At 34.3% G+C, this 18,297-nt stretch overlaps 2 protein-coding genes across 3 annotated transcripts; both read left to right on the top strand.

Annotated features, from left to right (window-relative positions):
• Nucleotides 1-1,140: 1,140 nt before the first annotated feature.
• Nucleotides 1,141-3,628, top strand: LOC132030766 (transmembrane 9 superfamily member 11-like). Its single transcript, XM_059420507.1, has one exon. It carries the CDS (start codon nt 1,395-1,397, stop codon nt 3,366-3,368), a length of 1,974 nt encoding a protein of 657 aa, XP_059276490.1. The 5' UTR covers nt 1,141-1,394; the 3' UTR covers nt 3,369-3,628.
• Nucleotides 3,629-6,789: 3,161 nt separating this feature from the next.
• On the top strand, nt 6,790-15,092 carry LOC132030767 (adenylate kinase 5, chloroplastic). 2 transcript variants are annotated; one of them, XM_059420509.1, is made up of 15 exons: nt 6,790-7,072; nt 7,801-7,893; nt 8,725-8,853; nt 8,933-9,067; nt 9,434-9,580; nt 10,021-10,095; nt 10,178-10,271; nt 10,813-10,862; nt 10,992-11,117; nt 12,183-12,218; nt 12,286-12,366; nt 12,639-12,741; nt 13,421-13,500; nt 13,589-13,654; nt 14,996-15,092. In XM_059420509.1, the coding sequence occupies exons 1-15, from the start codon at nt 6,824-6,826 to the stop codon at nt 15,056-15,058; spliced, it is 1,527 nt and encodes a 508-aa protein (XP_059276492.1). In that variant the 5' UTR covers nt 6,790-6,823; the 3' UTR covers nt 15,059-15,092. The 2 variants fall into 2 exon arrangements, with proteins under 2 accessions (XP_059276492.1, XP_059276491.1); XM_059420508.1 differs by having other exon boundaries at nt 6,791-7,072; nt 12,639-12,777.
• The last annotated feature ends 3,205 nt before the right edge of the window (nt 15,093-18,297 follow it).

Here is an 18,297-nt window from a genome sequence, read left to right on the forward strand (position 1 = left end):
CAAGCATGAAAAAGCAAAGGGGCATTTTGCAAGCTGTAAAATATACCCTTTTAGATTTTAGGCAACTCTACCTATATATAAAAACATAGATCTAGGTGATGGGTGATGTATGGCAATAACTTTGATTTTAAATTAGGTACGGAATATGCAACTAGAGTATGGCCAGAAAAAAATATAGTTTTTCTCTCGCATGGCAATGAATCTTTAAAGATAAAGAAATGTCTTATAATACGTTGTACAAATAAATTTTCTAATTGCATCTTGTAGTTAAAGTTCTGAACATTGACATTTGACAGACAATAACAACTTTTAAGAGTTATAGACTAATAAAAATGAAAGCAATTCATGCAAAAAATGAAACTATATGTTTCTTTTTGGCCAAAAAAAAATAAAATAAAAATCGCATAGACATCTTTTCCAAAAATAAAAATGAGAGTACACCAACAAAAATTTAATTTTGAATGGGTTAAAATCGGGAAGAGCTTTAATTTTTATCATACGGAATAGTACAATAATATCAAAAGAAAATTCCGCCTGCAAGGAAGGAGTTTGAGTTTGATTATACCTAGTCTTTGCCAAAATCAGACAAATAAATTAGAGGACGAGCTTCTTTTATCGTCAAAAATGCTAATACATCGAAGGGGGTGGAAAAGGATTTATGAATAGTGAAGAAGAGGAAATATCATCCAAAATAGTGAGATACCATATTAGAAATGTAAAGTCACATTCAATATATGCGATTTGTAAGTAGTAATTGCAATTTGCAAGTGACATCTCGTACATGTAAGTCGTATTCAAAAAGTGAATTGCAAGTCGTATTAATTCTCGAATGTGATTTATACACCACATTCACTAGGTGATTTATAAGTGGCAAAACGCTTACATGTAAATCACATTCTGTAAAATACCTTTTGCAATTCACATCAGTAACTACGATTTGTGAGTAGCGTTCACGAAATACAGTTTATTCCTTGTATATACATGTATTTTTTGGAGAGAAAAAAATCCCAAAAAGAAACAATTTAAATACCACAATTGGTGAGGGACATATAAGTCAATTTAATGAAGGTCCTAAATGCTAGTCAAGATCTCCCACCGACGAAGTAAAGCAACATAATTATGTATATATAAATTCCCTAAGTCATATAGACTGTATAATATTTCCACCACCTTTGTTTTAGATCTTCCTCAGTTCAAATGTTACTCTCATCTCCATTTTAACGCCTATTATTCCATCAGAGGTGAGCAAGATCTTATATATTTCATTATTCTTGTTTCAAATATTAATCAGATCTGATATAACTTTCATTTCATACATAGATCTTGATATTTATTGAAACCCCATTGAAAAAAATTTGATCTTTCATATAGATCTGAGCAAAGAAGTGGTAAAAATGGGATCTTTTGATAAATTCAAGATTTGGGTATTGTTTATCTGTTTGATATCTGAATTGTGTCATGGATTTTATTTGCCTGGTAGTTATCCACATAAATATGGGGTTGGTGATTTCTTGAATGTTAAGGTAAATTCATTGACTTCAATTGATACTGAATTGCCTTATAGTTATTATAGTTTGCCTTTTTGTAAGCCTAATGAGGGTGTTAAGGACAGTGCTGAAAATCTAGGTGAACTCCTTATGGGTGATAGGATTGAGAATTCACCTTATAGGTTTAAGATGTATACAAATGAGACTGAAGTTTTCTTGTGTCAAACAAAACCTTTGTCTGGTGAGGAATTTAAGCTTTTAAAAGAGAGGATTGATGAGATGTATCAGGTTAATTTGATTCTTGATAATCTGCCCGCGATTCGTTATACCAAGAAGGAGAATTACTTCTTGCGATGGACGGGTTATCCGGTTGGGATTAAAGTCCAAGATGCATACTATGTGTTTAATCATTTGAAGTTTACGGTTCTTGTTCATAAATTTGAAGAGACCAATGTGGCTCGTGTGATGGGTACTGGGGATGGATCGGAAGTGATCTCAACCGTTGGAAGTACTGGATCTGAGACACCTGGATATATGGTTGTTGGATTTGAGGTCGTACCTTGTAGTATCCAGCATACCCCTGATTCGTTAAAGAACCTTAAAATGTACAATAAGCTCCCGTCTCCAATTAAGTGTGACCCCACAACCGTGTCCATGGCTATTAAAGAAAATGAGCCCCTGGCTTTTAGTTATGAGGTGAACTTTGTGGAGAGTGACATCAAGTGGCCATCGAGATGGGATGCTTATTTGAAAATGGAAGGTGCAAAAGTTCATTGGTTTTCGATCCTCAATTCCCTTATGGTGATTACTTTCTTGGCTGGTATTGTCCTCGTGATCTTTTTGAGAACAGTCCGGAGGGATCTGGCGAGGTATGATGAGCTCGACAAAGAAGCTCAGGCTCAGATGAACGAGGAGTTATCCGGGTGGAAACTTGTCGTTGGTGATGTTTTCCGTGCCCCTAGTAACCCTGGCCTTCTGTGCGCGATGGTTGGGGACGGAGTTCAAATCTTGGGGATGGGTGTAGTGACTATTATGTTTGCTGCCCTTGGATTTATGTCCCCAGCATCTCGAGGAACGTTGATAACAGGTATGCTATTCTTTTACATGATTCTTGGTGTTGCAGCTGGCTATGTTTCCGTTCGTCTCTGGAGGACGATCTTCTGTGGGGACCACAAAGGCTGGGTTTCCGTCGCGTGGAAGGCTGCTTGTTTCTTCCCTGGAATTGCTTTTACTATTCTGACCATATTGAACTTCTTGTTATGGGGTAGTCACAGCACTGGAGCTATTCCGTTTTCTCTATTTGTCGTGCTCATTTTACTTTGGTTCTGTATCTCCGTCCCCCTAACCCTAATTGGTGGCTATCTCGGGGCAAAGGCACCTCATATTGAATATCCAGTCCGAACCAACCAAATCCCACGTGAAATTCCAGCACAAAAATACCCATCTTGGCTTTTGGTTCTAGGTGCAGGCACTTTACCTTTCGGTACTCTTTTCATTGAGCTCTTTTTTATCATGTCGAGTCTATGGATGGGTCGTGTGTACTACGTCTTCGGGTTCCTCCTCATTGTTATGATTCTCCTTGTCGTCGTTTGTGCTGAGGTGTCTCTTGTTTTGACATACATGCATCTGTGTGTGGAGGACTGGAAATGGTGGTGGAAGTCTTTCTTTGCTTCAGGTTCTGTCGCGATATACATTTTCATGTACTCTATCAACTATCTAATATTCGACCTCAAGAGTTTAAGCGGTCCTGTTTCCGCCACCCTTTACCTCGGATATTCCCTCTTCATGGTCTTGGCGATTATGTTTGCAACAGGCACAGTCGGGTTCCTTTCCTCTTTCTGGTTTGTACATTATTTGTTCTCATCAGTGAAGCTGGATTGAAGAAGTCAAGAAGCAAACCAACCAACCATTGAAGATCAGAGTGGCAGATGTCAAAAGCATTCTATTTTACTTTTATTGTCATTTTGTAGGGTATTTGGAAGAGAGAGAACAATAAACTCCTAAAGTTTTGTTAAATTCTTTATAGAAGAAGTCATTGCATGCTAGTGAAGTAAAGTTTCATCAGTTGGTAGGATGAACATCATATGTCTTTATCATTTCTCTAGATTTCTATTAATAGTGATGGATCTGTTTATCTTTGACAGGCTCTTCTCATAATATTAATGATTCTTGTACCTATGTTTAATTTTGTTGTTTGTTTTGTTCACCCTTTGTTGTGTTGCATTTTGTGATCTTCCCCTTCAGTATGTGTTTCTCGCATAGCCAGGATCCGATTTCGAGTTGCGATGTTTAATTTTGTTATTCGTTTGGTTTAGTCCTTGTTATGTTGCATTTTGTGATCTTCTGGTTCAGTCTGCATTTTTCAGATAGTCGGGACCCGATTCCGAGTTGTATCTATGGGTTGTAAATATTGCTAGAAATCAACTATTAACTGGTGGAGAGATGTTGCCATTTTATGTGGATGGAACAAGGGATTGAACCTCTTGCCAATTTCTTGTAGTTACTGCTCTCCCCTCCTTTAATAATGCACTTTATACGATGCGAATTCGGATTAATTGTGCTAGTGAATATTATATTTGGAATTGTTAAAACCAAAATAAAAAAAGATATTGTCCCTAGTTTTCTTTATATGAAAGAGCTTATTTTGATGAATTATTCAATGATTAAAAAAGAATTAGCATCATATCGAACGAACAATTTGGTACATTGTGATTGAGAATATAAACTTATTTTACCCAATCTGTAGCCTTAGTTATAAAATCTTAGAGCCATGGTTTCTCTATCAGCATGTTGCACTTCAGGATTGCCTTGCCTTGGCATCATTTAGGCTGATAAAAGGGGGGCGGGTTTAGATTGAATTTAAGCGGATTAAAATGGGTCAGTTGCACGATTACCCTTCAAAGGCACTGGTTTTTTATTTTTACCCTTTGCCTAACATTCGAGGTTCTGGGTTCGAAACCGGCTCAATCAAATCTATCTTAAGGTAGAGTTTGAACCTTATGAGACATGGTTTGGGCAAAAGTCTGTCTTAAGGCAGGGGTTTGTAGCAAAATTAAGCTTATTCTAGTAAAAGTTAGGCTTTAAGACAGAGATTTGTCTTAAGGCATACTTTTGCCCAAATTATGCCTTATAAGGCTCTGGCTTGCGAATTTGTTTTTTAATTTTTGACCGAACGGAGGTTCGAACCCAGAATCCATGGATTTTTAGGTGAAGGGCAAAAATTAAAGACCAATAATTTGAGGGACAAAAATTAAAGATCAGTGCCTTTGAAGGACATTCCGCGCAAAAAAATTAATTAAAATTTAAAATAGGCTGAGTTAATAAATGGATGAGCCAATAATTTGTTCAAAAGTTATTTGAGATTTGGAGCTAGTGGGCTAATCAATGGGGTCATAGCCCCATTCGTTTAATGTTTATTTAACTTTTACTTTTTGTTGTTTTCTTATAATTTGTTCAAGTATCTGATAAATTTTTAAAAGTATTTGACGAGGATTCTCATGCGTCAATTTGATTTATATATTCGCTCAAACTTTTAGATTGGCTTGAATTAGGGGGTTAAAATTAACTAAGTTAATAAATGGGCGGGTAAATGATCCTCCCAAATTTAAACGGATTGTATGCATCATCTTTTCATTCTTCATTAGTGAGTTATTGATCCATTTGCGAACAATCCATCTTCAAATTAAGGTAAGCAAGCAATTTTTTTTATTTAAAGAGTATTTATATGTAATCTAGGGGATAGGTAGGTCTCAGATTTGAGTCCTCGAAATGAAAACTTCATTATTTCCTTGTATTCATCATTTAACCTTTTCAATTAATGAAAATATTCATTATATTTGTATGGTTGTAACAATTTTAGTATTGTAAATCTCCTCTCCAAATTTTCAAGTTATTTTATTAAATGTTCAATAATAGAACTTTATCTAATATTTTTATAACTTTGAATTAAACTACTAATTTAATTATATTAGTCAATAAAGTTTTTGACAAGAAGAACCAGATGACTAACATTTTGTTAACTTGAAAGAACTATTACCTATATAAATAAATATTGCTAATAGATGTATGTTGTAAAGCTTACATCAAACTAGCTTGCGTTAGTAGAACTGTTTTATAATATAATGTTGATTAGTTATCATTTTAATTAATAATATGGAGAGGGAAAAGAGAACGTTAACATCAAGGCCTAGGTCTCACACAACCTCCGACAAATGCAACTCTAGCGAGTAATGGAACCACCTGAGAACTATGGAGAATGTGTTTTTCATAAATTATGTTGATTTTAAAGGTATTTTCCAAACTGCTTTAAAATTAACATAATGTTGAACAAGAATTAAATTGAGTAACAAAAAAAAACAACAACCAGCGCACAGATCTCCACTACAAATATAAACCCTTTAAGGTCTTTTTGTTGCGTCCATGGAACTCATCCAACATTCATCCTGAACACTGTCATAAACCCTACAAAGAAATTGTCAGATGTTTCTTAATCAAAGCAAGACAATAACAAGTTAAAACACGAGTTTTGAAATTAAGAAAGTTTTATCTCCAACTATTAATGTCAAGGGCATAGATACCATGGAATAGATATAAATCCGATAAAGTGTTCTATTAATTTGCTCAGTCGGCAAAAAATCAAGTCCAACTTGAATCGTTGCAACACGGCTTTCTACAAAGCCAACACTCTCCTTTAGTCTTCTCAATTGAACAAACTTGTACAAATATCTGCTCCCCATGTACAACCACCTGCATCAATAATGAACGAGCGTATCCCAATAATTTTTTTTTTTTTTTTTTTGGTAAGAAGCTTTCAAGAACAAGTTCAAGAATTGAAACTATCATATTTGCTAGTACTAGATATCTTTTTCGAAATGCTTAATCGTATTGCTCAGATTTATGCTATTATCTACTCTTTTTTTTTTTTTTTTTCTAAACAGCTTTATCATGCTTTTAATAGTACTTTTGATTGTTTATATTGACTTGAATTACTTGTTCTTGTGAGGTTCTACCGGAGACCTCTCCAACTTATTGTTAAGACACGTTTTGCGCAGTATCAATTAAGAAATCCTTACAACTCACTAGAATTTTGCTTCCAATTCTAACAAAAAAAAAATGTTATTACTGCATCTTTTTTTCTTTAACGTGGCCAAAACTTAAACGGTGGCACCCGAAAATCCTATTTGCGCAAATCACACCTAACTTATTATTCTTAAGGCCCATTTTAAAAGCGGGGCAAGCCCAAATGGATTTTTGTGGTTGGCAGTTAATCTCGTTAATATCTACCATTGTCAGGTTACTCTTCTTTCCCTCTTTTTTTCTTTTTTTCTTCCATTGCAATGATAGCTTCAGTCACTATGAATTTTCCTTTCATTTCTACTCATAATAATTATCACAATCTTTCTTCAAACCCAAAATTTTCTCCTATTTGTACAAATAATTCTTTTTCTTCATCATCAGTACGTTTAATATGGCCAATTTCTTCGAATTCACTCCATTTATCATCATCAAGTGTTTACTCGAAGCAACTAACCGCGTCTCGCAATGTCAATCGAGGGATCCATTTGAGGAAAAAACATAAAATCAAGGTTAGCATGTATAAATAGTGATGAGTTTAAGTTATATACACCCCCAGTGTAAAAATGATTTACGCGATTGGTAATTTGTCTTATTTTTAAGTTTACAAATCCGACATTTTAAGGAGGTTTAGTTGTAGATATTTTTTCAGTGATAGTATATAACTTAAACTCAATTGTTGTTATATCTCCCTTCATCTCAATTTACGTGGCACCTTTCGGATTTCGAGGTCCAAACAAATCTTTATTTTGATCGTCCTTTTTTCGTATCTCGTTTAAATATTTTGAATTGTCAGTTATTGTGACTTGTAAGTACTTTTTATGTAGTTTCTTAAATTTTATTTCAAAAAACTTACAGATTTCATGCCTGAATTCACAGACAAAATTAACCAGTTTGACTCTCGAAATTTGAATAAATTGGGACAGAGGGAGTACATACATTTCTGAAGGGTTTCTAGGGTGAAATTTCTGGAAGTAAATTTTGTGAAATTTAATATGTTTTGGTTTACTTTACTATAGAATTAAATTTATGGAAGTATTTTTTTTGTGTGTGTGTTGTTTCGAATTAATTTTTTTCCATTTACTCCTACTAGCTAATGAAAACTAAAATTAAGATTTTTAGGAAGTTTGAAAGTTAACCCATGTTGGTTTATTTTACTATGGACTTACTTGATTTCCATTCATTTACTGGTTAAAAATTTACAAAAATAAATAAATTAAGTTTTTGTTTCTATTTCCAGGTGATATGTGGTAGAAGTGAGCCTTTAAAGGTGATGATATCAGGTGCCCCTGCATCTGGTAAAGGGACTCAATGTGAATTGATTGTACAAAAGGTCCGTCTTTTTTCTACCTGTTTGATGGTCAGAATTATCTATTAGCAGCTTATTTTCCCGACCCGAACTAGTTCAGGATTGAGGCATAGTTGATTGATTGTTCATGGCGTTGTGTTACATATCAATGGCCGTGCCCCATTGGTGGATATACTTAACCAATTAAGTTGTCCAACTTTTTCAGTTATGCCGATAATTTTATGCATGCATTTCCATTGTATTTTTCAAACCTGTTTTGATAACACATTTCTTTAGCCGAGTGTCTTATCGGAAACAACCTCTCTACCTCCACAAGGTAGGGGTAAGGTCTGCGTACACTCTACCCTTCCCTGACCCCTCTTGTGGGACCACACTGGGTATGTTGGTGTATTAATGTATTTCCATTACATGCCAAATGTATGTTATTTGTTCTCCATGACCAGCGAGGGACATAGTGGGATGGATGAGATCCCTCTTTCCTTAACTAGAGGTCTCGGGAGAAATCTCTAGTAGGGAGCACTTCTCCCTTCATTGGCCTTGCGCGATCAACAACAACAACAACAACATACCCAGTGAAATCCCACAACTTGGGGTCTAGGGAGGGTAGGGTGTACCCAAACCTTGGGAGGTAGAGGGGTTGTTTCCGGAAGACCCTTGGCTCAAGAGAAAGCATGACAAAAAAGGCCAGATAAGGACCTTCATTGACCTGGCGCAATGTGAATTGGAAGTAGTCAGGCCATTGGGTTCCGAATCGTGTGTGTCTATACTTGTTGATCTAAACAAAATTTGTGAATGTGAATGTTGGCTAATTTAAAATCTCACCTCGAATGATATTTTTATCATGGTCTCTTTCAGTTTGGGCTGGTGCATATATCAACTGGTGATCTTCTACGAGCTGAATTATCAGCTGGCACAGATATTGGAAATAAAGCCAAGGAGTACATGAACTCTGGTCGCCTGGTTCCTGATGAGATTGTAACAGCTGTATGAGATCATTCAAATGTCTTAGTATTGTAATGAATAACTCTCTTTTTATGATATTTAAAGTTGAATTCTGTTGCAGATGGTGACAGCACGATTATCAAGGGAAGATGCAAAAGAAAAAGGGTGGCTTCTGGACGGGTATCCACGAACGCTGGCCCAAGCAGAAACTCTGGAAAAGTTGAATATTAGACCGGATATCTATATCGTGCTTGATGTACGTCCACCCCACCACTACATAAGCTGCATTTTCTTTCCCATTTTCAATGATATGCTCTTTTGGTCAATTTCTTTTTTTTTGTCACTTGTACTTTAATGTTTAACCATAACAGAATTTGAAATATCTTCGGAGAATCCCTATAAGAGGACAAGTTCGACATACAAGTGCATAGATGATGAAACTAAATATACAGCTCATTAAAACAAAGTATGCAAATGCATTCTCCTAATTGAAATTTCAAACGTTTTGTGTCTCTTTTTGCAATTCTAACAAATATATTTAAGGTCCAGTTGATGACCTCTTGCAACATCGATCTGTTGATTTATATTCGATGTTTTACAGAAAAAGGCCTTTATTTTACAGGTTCCTGATGGGATTCTTATTGACAGATGTGTTGGTCGAAGGCTAGATCCTCTCACAGGAAAGATATACCATGTTACTAATTTCCCTCCAGAGACCAAGGACATCAAAGCGAGGCTCATAACTCGTCCTGATGACACAGAGGAAAAGGTAATTTTAATCCCATAACCCCCACCCCATTGTTTGTCTTTCTTTAGTTTACTAGTGGTCAATGAAGTGGGAGGAGAACCATGAGGTCTTAGGTTTAAATCCCAGCGGAAGAGACAAAAAATACTAGTGATTTCTTCTCATCCGTCTAAGCTTTGGTGGACAAAGTAAGCAGGTATCGCGTGAAATTAGTTGAGGTGCGCGCAAGCAAGCTGGCTCGGACACCACTATTATAAAAAATAAATAAATATATATTTACTAGATGAATACTTGATACTAAGACATGCTTATAAAAATCATTATTGTGTTTATCATATTCAAGACACCATAATATAGACTAATCCTATTGTCCATCTTGGAGATACCTAGAAACGTTGAAGCATCTAATATATCCGAAACTCTACAGTTTAAGTGTTTAAACAGGTGTGCTAAATGTGTTTCAGGTGAAATCACGTCTACAAATATACAAGCAAAATGCTGAAGCAATATTACCAGTGTACTCAAATATAATGAATAAGGTAGATTTGACATTTACTCCTTATAAATTTTAAATTCTAGACCTTTTTCGAGTAATTTGTATTTATGAGCTGTGACATACAGGTTGATGGGAACCGCGGTAAAGATGCAGTATTTGCAGAAATTGACTCATTATTGTCACGAGTGCCGAAAGAGGAACAAGATGCCGGAAAATTAGGTGTGGATTTTTTGTTTCTTTATAAATATCTCTGTTTAGGTTCTTTATATTCTCTGGAGAACTATATATATTAACTATTCCTGTTGACTTCGTCAGCATATAAATCTATAAGAGAGGCAAAGATAGAGCCTTTGCAGCTTTTATGTTTGCACTTTATAGTATGTGGGTATATTTTAAAGCATTTCGCGGGTGCAATCAGAGAAGAAACTAAAGCATCCATATGTTAAACCTAGTGTATAATTCCAATTTTTCCTTTTTCTTCGTTTACAATACGCTTAATATACTTCTTTTTTGAGGAAATATTGCATCTCGAATTTCCCGACCGTTCTGTATATTTAGGTATTTCCTTCAAGTTCATTCATTTTCTTTTTTTCCCCAAAAGCAAATACGAAATAGATGTTCCATTCAACAACAAAAAAGACCTTTTGCAGGACATCTTTTTTGTTTTTCTTATTAACTACTGACCAACCAAATTAGCAGTCATCACTTAGCTCAAAGATAATTTGGACCCTTGAAACTTTAATCTAATTTTTGTTTGCAGAAAAAACAGCAATTATCAGCAAGCAAGCTGATATAGCATCTTTGAACAAGGTAATCATCTGCTATTGTAAATTACAGACGTAAATTCCCCCTTTTTTTTTTTTTTTTTTTTAAGGAGAGTTGCACAGAAAGAAACATGATTGGTTTTTAGCTTTGACCATTTTGCTTAAATCTTTATAGGACTGGAGAGGAATACCAACTAGACTGAATAATATTCCTCACTCAAGAGAAATTAGGGAATATTTCTATACTGATGTGCTTCAGGCTACTCAAAGAGCTGTCAATGACGGGAAAACTCGATTAAAGGTATACGCTCCGATCCCCACATGGTGGGATTATACTGGGCTTGTTGTTGTTGTTGTTGTTGTTGCTCCGATTCTAAAGTAATTCAGATAAGGTTGGACAGAGTAGTTTAAGCTATTTCATAATATAATCTTGATTAAACATCGTCGTAATTAAGACATTTCCTTTTGCTACCATTTTTATAAATGGCAAACTTTGCCGCCATTTTGATTGAGAAGTCACCTTTTCGTGGTGGAAATAGATACAAGATATTATTTGCTATTGTGTGTGAAATACCATTGTCCTATTGAGCCACGATATGAATACTTGAGTGAATTACTGATGAGTATCTATGAAGAAAACTTACTTGTAATGATACTTTAAATTTGTTGACAGGGAGAGATTCACTAGATTATTTTCTCCTTGAAGTTCATATGTGCTGGGATGTCACTGAAGATATCTTTTATATTGTGTTTCTAAAAATTTATGCTTTTGCGAGAAGGGATAGCTAAATATTGTAAACACTTATCAATAGATGCGATAAATATTAGTTGAAAGAGTTCCAATGAACAACTCTACCTATTTGTAGGAAATATGCCATATTCTGGTGTCCACTTAACTCAAACCATGGAAAGGAGACCTTTTCTTAATTTTGAGAAAAGAAAAAGAGAAACCTTCCAGCCCACTGGAGTATTTTTTAGGTATAAAAAGCATGAAAATAGCTAGCTCAAAAGATGAATCTTGTCAAGTTCTATTTAATAATATCCTGTAAATTTATAATATGGATTACTCACAATATATGCTATTCAATATCTTGAGAAATTGTACTTAATCGCATATGTAAAGCGTGTTTCTGCAGCTGTGCCATGGTCAGAATTTGGAACTTAATTTGCTTTTTAGTTTTTTGGAAAGAAAGATGGGAATTATGTGGCGAAACGTTGAAGAACAAAAGAAACTAAGCCATGCATTTATTTATGCCGGAGAAATAGCTTTATTCTTCATTAGAACCTACAAGTAGTCCAGGCCTTTTTCTCATCTAAATTAGCTTAAATCCATGTTAAATTAATACCTTTATATTTAAATTGACAGATAGAAATCAGTATCCCGGAGCTGAATCCTTCAACGGTGAGAAAACATTTTTTAACTATATGCCCATAGTTTATTTAGGTTTGACAGTATCTTAATTCCACAGGATGTTTATCGAATAGGTACTCTAATGGAACTCATCCGGGTACTTGCTCTTTCATTTGCTGACGATGGAAAGCGTGTCAAGGTATGTCTCTGATGGTTATTCTTTCCTTTCATGATTAATCCACTACAAAAAAAAAAAAAAAAAAAAAAAATGGAATTAGCTAGAACTTTGTTGCTAAATTTCGTAGCTAACATAATTTTTATGATAATCCGTCTCTAAATAGAATTAGTGATGGATTTTTCTGGTTGGATATGGATTTTTCACTCGCTAATTCCTGTTTTTTTTAGTGGTGATCTATTATCTTTAAAGTACGGCAAATTATACATATTTATTTCTTCAGATCTCATTCGTAGGTTTGTATCCAAGGGTCTATGGGGGATGGTGCACTTGCAGGGATGCCATTGCAGCTTAAAGGAAGTCGACAAATATTAGAGTACATGGATTGGGGTGATTATGGTGCTTTGGGTACCTTTGTCAATATTGGTTCTATAGGTATTAAAGACAAAAATTGCATTCGATGAGTTTCTCTTCCCATCCAATATCATGTTTTTAGAAGCATAGTTCAACTATAAATGGTCCTTTAAGACATAATATGTAGACAAATCTATCCATGCACGCGCAACATTTCTCTTTGTGGTGAGAGATTTATTTCAGAATGTTGTTGGAGTATTGCTGATTGTAGAAACTTCTTAGCTTTATAAGGGCCTGTTTGGACATTAATCTTTTCTATTTTTTCCAAAAATAAGAGTTCAAAACAGCATTGGTTAATGCGTAGGATTATTTTTTGTTGAGTTTCAAGTTTGCAAAAGTAGTTTTGACCATTTTTTCAAGTGATTCTTTTTCATACATAAAATTTCTTATCTTTTTCAATTTAAATGTATGTCCAAACACAAATTCAACTTCCAAATACCCTTTTTCAACCTTTTCAAATACAATTTTTTTTTTTTCAAATGTCACATTTTTTATGTCCAGATACCTACTAAATGTTTCTGTAGAGTGATTACTCTTTTCTTTGTTGTGTAAGTCTACACATGCTCAAACGAATGCTTAACCTTCAAATTTTTCAATTCAAATTGGTTCTTTCATTATTTCTTGGTCAACTCCATATTTACTAAAAAAAATTGTCTGTTTTCAGGTGGTAAGGAGGTTGACAAACAAGATGACTTGTTCATTCTAGTGGCTCCCCAGAATGCCGTCGGAAATTGCATCATAGATGTGATTCACTATGAGCCAGCTGCTGTATATTCCTCATATTACTCTTATTCAGATTATTATATTCCTTTTCTCCCACTGAATAATGCAGGATATGAGAGCTATGACTGATGCAGCCGGTAACCGACCAGTTATTCTTGTCAATCCAAAACTAAAGGTTAGGATCTTAATACCTTGTTAACGAATGTGACTTGTTTTTAAATAAAATACAGCTCGTGACCTCATGAATCTCAATCACAGTAGCAAAAGTTGCTTGAACAATAAATTACTAATGTCCCTTCCAGTGCTTAGTATCTCTTACCAAGGTGAAGCTTGTGGTTGAAGATACATATTGAACGGTACTAGTAATTCTTAATTTCTGTATGTAGTTTATCATGAAACATGTTCTGATTCTGGATATTCATTCCTTTCGAGGAACTCATACTTTTGTTAGCTAGTATTCCTAAGATTATGAAACTGGTGAACAAGTATACAACACGAACGGGGTGAGCACCTAATAATTTAGTTGCACCAGATGCTGTTAAAGTTCATTGAAACATCTATCTTGGTCAATTTTTCACAGTTCTTTATTTTAAATTAAGAACTGATTCTTGCTCATTACTATACGTACTTTAATTATTCTTTTATTTATCCGACAAGATTTTAATTTAAAAAGAAAATGAAGAAATCATACAACTCTTTGTTTATGCCTTAGGAGACAGATGTGAGCAATGTTTTCTAATTCTGAGCAATGTTTTCTAATTCTTACATTCAAACCCGTGAATCAAATATGTGATTCGATGATTCTGGACTGTTCATTTTCCACCGTGCAAATGGAAAGGTCATCATTTTTGGAAAGGGGTAACCCCTTTTAATCTCTAAAAATACACAGTACTGTATAGCAGTGTCAAAAACTTATATGCAACATCTCATACCCAAGCTCATCTGTGATCTGTCCATGTAACATAGATAGTGTTCCACATGCATATATGCAAATGCGCATCAGACAAGCTTGGACATATTATACAAATGCATCCATTAGAAAAGTGAATATTCATTTTCTCCTATATTCTCTATTTCATTAAAACTCATGCATCAAGGATATCAGATTTTTTGATGAGTACTGATAGTTTCAGATAGTTCAGTATTGTTGATGCTGGAAATTTCTAAAATTTGACACCTATGCAAATCAAGCCTTGACATTTGTGTTGAAGCCTCTAATGTTTACCATTATCTACTAAGATGCTGAATACCAACTCAAATTATCTAAGTATTATCCATTTATTCGTCTTACTATTTATAATGATTTTTCTCTTTCATAGAAAACTAAGAGTAAATAGAGGCACTAGAAAATGCAGTTAAATAAATTTTGTTTGGTCTTCCATTGTATATAGCTTAGACTCCACTTTTCCTTTCACTGATTTAGTTTCAGAATTATACTGAAAATTCATAATCTTGTTTTGATTCCTCGATGAAGAAATGATCACAAATGGCTTGACACTGATCACAAATTGTGCAGGATTTACCAGGTTCGAGTGGTATCATGCAAGTAAGTAGTAACCATCGAGTCATATATTGGTGAAAGTTATAGGAAACTCCGTCCTACTTTTTGATTAGGCTTAAGTAACTAAAACGCCCCCGAACTTGGCACGAATTGCAACTTTCGTCCCCAAACTATTACTGCACTTTAAGACACCCCTGACTCTGGCAAAATGGGTTTTAATTAATCCCCGAGCTGCCACATGGCATAGTGAGTGTAGTCACACGCCAAGAGGCGCGTGACAAGTGCCACATCGCATTAAAACGGTAAAATTTCAATTTTGACATTTCCCTTTACATTTCCTTCAATTCCAACGGCTAAACATCAGACCTTCTTCTTATTTAACCCTCCCCCATTAAAATACACCATAACTTGAATTTCAAGCTTTTTGTTCTCCTTTTTTATGATTGAAGTCCCATCGTATTACATCACGAACTTCACCGTTTCTTAGTGTCAAACAAGAAATTGATTAGGTTGAAGCCTTCATACACACAATTTCATTAGGATATCGAGGTACATTAATCGTTCTTTAAAATGCCATAAAAAATGTTAATAGAACGAAATACGACTATCCTTGTGGTGTAAGCACGTTTCATTGTACGACTTCCATTACATTTGTTCTTTAGGAAGTATAGAGGAGTAGATTCATTTCTCCTCCTTTGACCAACGCTAATCTAATAAATAATTAACTTTCAGTAGGGAAGGAGCCCAAACAATAAGCATTCAAGGATATACGGCTAACTCACGCATTTTCATATTTTCTTTTGTTATTTCCTCTATCGGTGATGCTTTCCTTTCCATAACGGAATATAGAGTACTAGATTTTTTTCGAATGCTGAGCTATTAAATTCAAGTAACCATAAAACTTTGCGTCCGCAACGGTGAAATGTTTGTAGTAATTAAGTTATATCCCAAAATAAATTAACAAATCAATATTAGCGTTAAATTGTGGATCCTCGTATATATACTTCAAAACCTAACAATAAATTGTTCGAATTAAGCGAATAGTAGTTAGTATCTCACGTTAATGACAATGGGTTCGTGCTTCCGTGGTGTTTAACAATTAACATCTTTATACAATGCAACCCATAATTAGTTTGGAATGACAAATACATATATATGCTTATAGCAAAGTCTGCCCATAAGGCATAAGTATACCCCGTACGTAAAGTTTGATAATTCGTTAACAAATTTATCTTAATGCATACTTTTAATGTAGCAAACTTGTATCTTTCTTACACTTGGCACAATAACGTGAAGGAATTATCAAAGTTATCTTGGGACGCATAACTAAACATAACTAAAAATGCTTTCCCGTGACTTTTAGTTAAACACAACTAAAAGTCTCCGCGGATCCCGCATAACTAAATATAACTAAAAGTCCGCCTCCAAAGATATTCAAATTTTGCATTTCTAAGAAAGTATGCCTCGATCGAGCTTGCATTTTAATCTTCTTACGTATATTGTTCCAACTCACATGCTTAATCTCGGTTTACAAATTAACAACAATTAACATAAGTATGAATTCACAGACAAGCAACCCAAGCGATATGTCCAACTTAACGGAATATAGTACTAGATTTTTCGAATCGAGCTATTAAATTTAAAGTAACCATAAAACTTTGCGTCCATGACGAGAGTTTGTGGTAATTAAGTTATATCCCAAAGAAATTAACAAATCAATATTCGCATTCGTGTGGATCCTCGTATATATACTTCAAAACCTAACAATAAATTGTTCGAATTAAGCGAATAGTAGTTAGTATCTCACGTTAATGACAATGGGTTCGTGCCTCTCGTGGTGTTTAACAATTAACATCTCGCTATACAATGCAACCCATAATTAGTTTGGAATGACAAATACATATATATGCTTCAAGACAAAGTCCGCATAAGGTATAAGTATGCCCCCATCGGCATAAGTTTGATAATTCGTTAACAAATTTATGCCGACGGGGGCATACTTTTAATGGGCAAACTTGTATGCCGGACCCGGCATAACTTTGTGAAGGAATTATCAAAGTTATGCGGACTCCGCATAACTAAACATAACTAAAAGTCCGCCCTCCGTGACTTTTAGTTAAACACAACTAAAAGTTCTGCGGATCCGGATAAAACTTGCGTCCATGACAAACAGTTTGTGGTAATTAAGTTATATCCCAAAGAGTTGGAGTGGTCAAAAACATTGAAGATTTGTCTATGTATTAGTGTTCTATGTAATTTTATGTTTTTTTCTTGGTTCTCGTAGTAGTACTAATTAGGTTGAAGTGAAGTTGTACTTAGATGATTAACAATGGTTGTAGTACTAATTAGGTTGAAGTGAAGTTCTATTTAGATGATTCACAATGTAATCTAATTTTGGTTAGCATATTGAATATGATTATGATGACTTTGTGAAGCAATACGTTATACCATCTGGTTAGTAATGGTTAGCCTATTCAACATGTTAACACTAACAAACATTCAATGGAAAATCGGAGAGTTTTTGAAATAGCAACTACCAAATGCAAATCTAGACAATAAGCATTTAATTTGAATGCAAACGGGTCGGGTTACACACTTCTAATTTATTATGTGTTATTTTAATATATTACACGTTAAAAACTTAAAATAACTTAAAATAACCATTTTCCTTTAATATATTCCTTCCCAAAAAAAAAGCAAAATTTGGCATTAATTAAAACCCATTTTGCCAAGTCTATTTGGGTCTTAAAAAAAGTGCATGCCATAGTTTGGTGTACGAAAGTTAAAAGAAGCCATTTCGGCTTTAGTTACTTAAGCATTTTGATTATTATATTTTTAGGAACAAAATGAAGATTTTTCTCTTTGATCTGGTCAAGACAATGGGGTAGCAAGTAAGAGTACCGGCAATTTATCTCCATAGTTTGAAATGACAACTTACCAATTCCGACTACTTTTCTATTAGTTATACTAATATTATTTTGTATTGATTGTTTGGTTTGTTGTATTAAAATTAACATGTTTTTTAAATTTTTTAAGAAAAAGTGGTTTATTTACAAAAATATGCTCCACCTTATTTAGTAGAAAAAGATTTTTGAGGATCCGACTATTTTTGTCATTTTCATTATTTTAAGATACAAAGCATACATAGTTCATTTTATTCCACTCATGATCAAGAAGAAGAAGTGATAATTTGTCAAGAGACAGAAATTTTTATCTCATCCTAGAATTAGTGACCAACAAGGGATATGATCACATACTAAATGTTTTTTGGTTTAGAATCTCTTATCCATCATAAATTAAGTTAAAAAATGTATCTT

Source organism: Lycium ferocissimum, chromosome 9, assembly GCF_029784015.1.
Source record: "Lycium ferocissimum isolate CSIRO_LF1 chromosome 9, AGI_CSIRO_Lferr_CH_V1, whole genome shotgun sequence".
Lineage (NCBI taxonomy): Eukaryota > Viridiplantae > Streptophyta > Magnoliopsida > Solanales > Solanaceae > Lycium > Lycium ferocissimum.

What these genes read in the sequence shown, in the direction of transcription:
- LOC132030766 (XM_059420507.1), top strand. Translation starts at nt 1,395, where the DNA reads ATGGGATCTTTTGATAAATTCAAGATTTGGGTATTGTTTATCTGTTTG.
- LOC132030767 (XM_059420508.1), top strand. Translation starts at nt 6,824, where the DNA reads ATGATAGCTTCAGTCACTATGAATTTTCCTTTCATTTCTACTCATAAT. An exon ending in ATATCTATATCGTGCTTGAT is followed by an intron (nt 9,068 to 9,433) that starts GTACGTCCACCC and finishes TTTATTTTACAG; the next exon opens with GTTCCTGATGGGATTCTTAT. An exon ending in ACTCAAATATAATGAATAAG is followed by an intron (nt 10,096 to 10,177) that starts GTAGATTTGACA and finishes TGTGACATACAG; the next exon opens with GTTGATGGGAACCGCGGTAA.